The sequence below is a fragment of the Aquarana catesbeiana genome, linkage group LG02 (genome assembly GCF_042186555.1).
Source record: "Aquarana catesbeiana isolate 2022-GZ linkage group LG02, ASM4218655v1, whole genome shotgun sequence".
Taxonomy (NCBI): domain Eukaryota; kingdom Metazoa; phylum Chordata; class Amphibia; order Anura; family Ranidae; genus Aquarana; species Aquarana catesbeiana.
Window position 1 is genome coordinate 628,581,709 of NC_133325.1, and position 6,000 is coordinate 628,587,708.

The following is a 6,000-nucleotide window of genomic DNA, read 5'->3' on the forward strand; positions in this document are numbered from 1 at the left end:
TCAAATCCCGAAAAACTAAAGCTTATTGTTGATCCTTAAATGTATATGGCTTGTCTTGTTGATCAAAAGGGAGTTTCAGGCCGTAAAAAGGATGGGGGGTGCCTTCTTGAAGTCTATGCCATGATGATGTTTAACCTCTACGACACTGCCGATTGCTTGCCGAATGACATATATTCTCTTTATTGTATATGACTCTAATGTACACTAATATCTATGTAATGTTGACATTTTTTTTGTGCTCTTGGCTATATTTGAGAAAATTCCAATGAAATTTTTCAAAAAGAAAAGAAAGAAATGATGAGAGAAAGTGGAGCTCAGACTCAACCTTTTAAGGCAAAGTCACCAATTGCATACAATTTTGCTGCCAATAGTTCTGGATCTACTGATCAAAGTAATTGTACATACAGTATGTAAATAATTGGAATATCTCTGGTTATTTTTCTGCTCTAAATATCTGCATGAACTCATATCAGACGTGCGTATTAAAAGCTTTCCTTCTTAGTTTCAGGAGCAGATTATTACAAAAAAAACTCTGCCTAAAGAGGACGAAGAATGCATATGCTTACAAGTAACAGAAATCCCTCAAAATGAACAACCGCAGTATGTGAATATTGGGATACATCAGGATTATTCAAATATTTATTAATACCTTTATAGGAAGACATCAGTTTGGAACAAATTGTTTCTGTTAGTGTTAAAGTGTCCTTTGTAATCCTGATGATAAGCTCAGAATCTGTGTCCAGCTCTTGTTGGCCCTACCTCTCAGATGTGGCAAGATTCGCGACTGAATTCACTGTGGCTTTCTGGCAAGTAGTGGCAATACAAGCAGAAGAGAAAATGGTATAGGTAGAAGACTTACAGCTTCAGAACTCAAAATATAAATGTAATTTCAGTCTTTGGATGCCATAATTACTCTTCATCTAAATGAATTGTTTTTAGTGGATTCTTTATTTTAAGGATACATGGACTTTCACTGTGAATTATGCTTTGATGTTTGACCCTAAAGCCAGTATGATAGGTTACCCTTTAAAAAGATGAACCCTGTTTCTAGCTGCATGATCTGGTTCTTCTTACACATTCTGATTTGGCTAAATAAGTAGCCCATCTCTCAAAACCGGTTGTACAGAGCACAGTAGGATGTCCACAATGAACTAAGCTGCCAGGGAGTAGACCTGCTAGTCATGAAGTAATAACAACGTATAAGAGAAATAAAAAAACTCAGACTTTTACATGTAACTATTTTTCGCAATAAGGAAGAGAAGATCAGCTGAGGAGAGGATGCCCCGTGTTGTTTACTATGTAATGCTGATCATTTGCTTGACTCTTAAAAGGTGATCAGTGGAATCTCTGGGACCTTATGCCTGTTTTATTGGATAAAGCGTGTCCCTAGGAGCCATATCAATGGAAAGCAGACTTCTCCCAAAGGTTGGTGAATGTAAGTACATCAAGTTGCTGCTATCCATCCTTACTTTTTGAAAGGTACCACCTCATACAGAAACTTTTTCAGAGGCTGAAGGGACAAATACAAATGCACAATATATAATGAAAGTAAGGTATGATTTAAGGAGGACTCCAATCAACACTAGTGGATCCATTCAAAGGATTCAACTTGGTCAGAGGATTTGCAGCTAGGGATTGATGGCCATAGACTGCAGATTCTTTAAGTAAATCAGTTCATAGTAAAAGAGTCTTGTGCGCCAATTCCTACATTGAGCCCATGCTCTGTGCAGGCTCTCTTCTCTGACTTGCTAAACTTTAGGACAATGACCTCACATGGGGTGGGCTTCCCAAGTGAACTATCAAACGTCCTAAGGACCCCTTTTGATAGTTTACCATACGCCGGTAATTTGCTAATATATGCTAAGATAATTTTAGCCTATCAGCAATAATTTTCAGCAATACACTTGTAATATAAAACACTGTAAACATTTAATTATTTAAGTATGCATCCAGAACTACCTCCTATGGATGATTAGAGCAGAACCGTCATGCTATCTACGTATAGATTAGCATATACAATGAACATGTTTTGTCTGTTACAGTCACACCTCTAAGGTATTAGTGTAAAGTAATTTGTGTTTCAAAGCAGGGGTCTTCAAACTGCAGGCCACAGGCCACATCTGTTTTGCTAAAATATGTCAGCCGTCAAGCAGCTTAGGTCAGTGGCAAATCCTCAGACTGAGGATTCAAATTAGTTGGCTTCTTCACTCCTCCCTGCAGTCTTCAGCACAGGTCTGATGAGGACAATAATGTAAAATGGGACTCTTATGGGGACTATAATGCTCCCTCCTTACATTATGGTTCCCATAAGAGGCCCATTTTTCTCTGGTGGAAATATTTGTGTAAGGGGGTATTTTGATGGGGACCCTGATGTAAGGGGAGACTGTGATGGAGACACTGGTGTAAGGAGGGACTCTGATGGAGACACTGGTGTAAGGTGTGACTCTGATGGGGCCCCTCATAAAAGAATGGACTCTGACAGAGACACGGGTGGAAAAGGGGAACTCTGAAGGGGACCCCAATGTAAAGAGGACTCTTATGGAGACACTGATATAAGGAGGGATCCTGATGGGGATTCTGATTTAAGGGGGGACTCTGATGAAGACACTGGTTAAAGAAAAGACTCTGATGGGGACCCTGACGCAAGGGGGGACGCTAAGGCAGACACTGATGAGATACTGTATAAAGGCTTTTATTTGGTACTCTTTAGTAGAATAAAAAGGTTGTTTTTTCTATTGTTTAATTTATTATACTATTCAATATTGCATTTGATTGTTACATTATTAACATACTGCACCACAGATGAACACTGTATCCTGATTGTGGCAAGTTCATCTGCAGGCTGCTACAGTTTTGTCAACTGGCAAAGTGGACACATAAGTGGACACATAATTAGAAACCACTTTGATTGGGTCATGATCAGCAATGGGCATTGAAAGTAAGAAGCTGCATAAAGTGTTCTCTTAGAGCAAAAAGCTGACATTTATTTACATATCCTTGACACATGGCATTGTGCTGGGGCAGGAAGTATTTGATGTATTTTGCCATCGGAATGAATGTTTTATGGCTTGAACCCATTGCGCTTCAGATATCCTATTTTTCCAATTGTTTTGCTGCAATTTTACCTGAAAACTTGTATAACATTGGGTGTAGACTTTACAATTCACTTCCACAAAATAAGTGTGAAAACCGAAGGCAGGAGACCTGAAAATACTTTGAAAATAAAGCAAACATCACAATAATGTCCTGTTAGACCTCCATTATACAGTTGGATGTCTACAAAATAATAACAGTTATTTATATTTAATGATGATGATTTAATATTTATACACACTCAACAACAATCCTAAAAACAATCCTAAACAGAATCAATTGAAATGGTTTGCAGCACTGTGCAATAATACTAATGAATGTATTCCAAAAGAAAAAATAAATTAATTTAAGAGTTCATAAATCAATAAAAAAGGTAATCATCAAGTACTTTCCTAATAAATAAAATGTGAAATTAATTCAAAAATTATATAATCAGAAAATAAACTCCAGTCTTCCGCATGTTCTTATGCAATCATTTTTTGCAATGATTGAAATAAAAAGTCCTTATCCATAAACTGATAAAATTCACTTATATTTCCAAAGTGCTCTATTGTGATATCCTCAATCTGCACATATGAAAGTGTTTACCCCGTGTTCCGTGATCCATACCTATTAAACTGCAACTCACCACACATGAGGACCCCATAGTGTGGGCGAAGTATGGAGTTAGGAAACTTGGCAATATTACCAAAAATGGAGTGTTGGGAACCTTTAATGAGTTAAAATCCTTTTATCATCTCCCAAATAATTATTTCGCTATATACAGCTGCGACATGCCTACCAGTCACAATTTGGGTGCGCTCATGTTTCATTTAATCCTTTAGGTTTAGTGTCCATGCTTAGAGATGAGGATTTAGTTAAACCTCTATCTGCCATTTATACTGTAAATACCTCTTCCCCAAGAATACCAAATTGCCCAGCACTTGTAAAGCCAAGTGGCTGTCTGTTGTCCCAGACATGGATGTGGAGGATTGGGAGGATGTGTGGGAGGCGCCCCTCACTAGGCTCATCTCTGCCAGGGACCAACTTACACATTATAAATGTTTACATCACATTTATTTAACTCCTGCTATGCTAGCAAAAATTTTTGACAATAGTTCATCCTCCTGTTGGGGCTGTTCAGTCCCTGGGGCAGATTTTATGCACTTTTTTTAGGACTGCTCAGCTATCTGGAACAACTGAACTCAGGTCCTTCAGTGTATTCAGTCTGTCACCACTTTTCCTCTTAGCCCTTCTGTGAGGACCTGTCTTTTGGGATTGGTGGATGGTTTAGCCCCCACTAGAGCCATTTGTAATTTATACACTCTCGTATTATACTATGCAATGAAAGCTTATTCTCCTTTCAGGAAAAAAGACTGCTGCCCCAACTTTAACCGCTTGGAAGATGTTTTTTAATAGGGCCCTGCCTCTATACAAAGCAACCTATACAAAAAGAGGAGTACCTCTTCCATAAAGGAATGGGTGGCGTGGGTTAACCAGATAGCAGCAATAGAGGAGCTGATTTGCACCGCACAGGACAGAATAGCTTATTTTTTGGCAACATGGACACCCTGGCTAGATTTTCAAAATTCGGGTTTATTACGTAATAACTCTTGAAGGACACATTAAGGGTCGATAGACTTTTCACAACACGAGGGGTCTTCTGGGGAGGGTAGTTGGTGGTGATCCCACCCCATCCTCACATGCCCCCCTTACGATGCCCCCTTCATTCCCCTATCCCCCTCCCCCTTCCTCTTCACTCTGTCCTTTTCCTTTCTTTTATTTCCCTTCCCCCCCTTCTTCCTCTATTCTCCTTTTTTTTTTTTTTTTTTTGTCTGACAAAGAAGAGGTGAAGTCGAGTACCGACCTAGTAGTCTGACTCTACCCCCATTCCCTGTTCCTGTTATATTACGTACAGAAGCTATATTGAGTACCTTTATTTGAAGTCTCTCATCCCAACATGAATCAGATAGGCCTGCTGTACACTGCAGTATTTCTCCCTTAAAAGATTTCTATTTATATAAGTTTCTCTATGTGGCCTTTTTGCTAATTGCAGGCAGAGGCAGCATTTGCTGGCTCCTACTCTTACAAACTTTACACCCTATAACTCACCTTAGTTGGAACCATGTACTTGTAACTTGGTTATATGTTCTATAGTACTATTTGTTTTATTCTTGGAAAATTTTCAATAAAATTTTTGTGGAAGAAAAAAAGAGGAGTACCTCATAAGTTCAACAAAGGTGTGGAGGGGGGGGGGGGGTGTTGAATCCCCCCTCACGATCTACGATTGATACACTTTGTAAGCTCCCAGACGATTGATTGCTGGTCAACTTGTTTAAAGTGATATACTGTTTTGCTATTCCATTGATTCCTTGATTGTATGGGTTCTGCCTTTAAATAGAATAGAGTTCTACTCTGGGCTTGTCCTATTATACAGGGCTTTTGGACACAGATTGTCAACTTCCTCCATGACACCATGAGCTCCCCGTTAACCTTGCTCCCTAAACAGTATCTGTCTTTTCCCTAACTTGGGCCTTGACAAATTCACCAAAATTTTCTTGCACAAAACCTTATTCACAGCTAGAAAATGGATAGTAAGACAGTGGATAAGGGCTGTACCCCCCCCCCCCCCCCCCCCCCCGAATTGACAGCTTGTGTTTGAGAAATAAATAATACTCTGCCCTACAAAATTTTTTATACATCCACAGGGAATGCCTATCTATCTAAATACAATAAGGTTGGGGATCGCTGGTTACATTCTACCACAAAGTGTGTGTGAGTACACTATACTTGAGTAGTTGTCTAGTAGTATGTCTAATATCCATGATAATTGTGTACCTTGTACCTACGCTTTTTCCTTGTAGCTGTTATGTACATTGTATGTCTATTGGGATCTCTGAGACCTCTCGTGAGAGGCACCTGAGTAAA

The 6,000-nt window shown here is 39.1% G+C and overlaps 1 protein-coding gene across 4 annotated transcripts in view; it reads left to right on the forward strand.

The window, feature by feature from the left end:
* Positions 1-5,690, forward strand: part of LOC141128851 (interleukin-5 receptor subunit alpha-like) — a 205,732-nt gene extending 200,042 nt beyond the window's left edge. For all 4 annotated transcript variants that reach the window (XM_073616423.1, XM_073616424.1, XM_073616422.1 and 1 more), the window contains one exon: positions 503-5,690. In XM_073616423.1, the coding sequence (XP_073472524.1) occupies positions 503-646 (144 nt within the window). In that variant the 3' untranslated portion in view covers positions 647-5,690. The remainder of the gene's footprint in view (positions 1-502) is intronic.
* Positions 5,691-6,000: the final 310 nt, after the last annotated feature.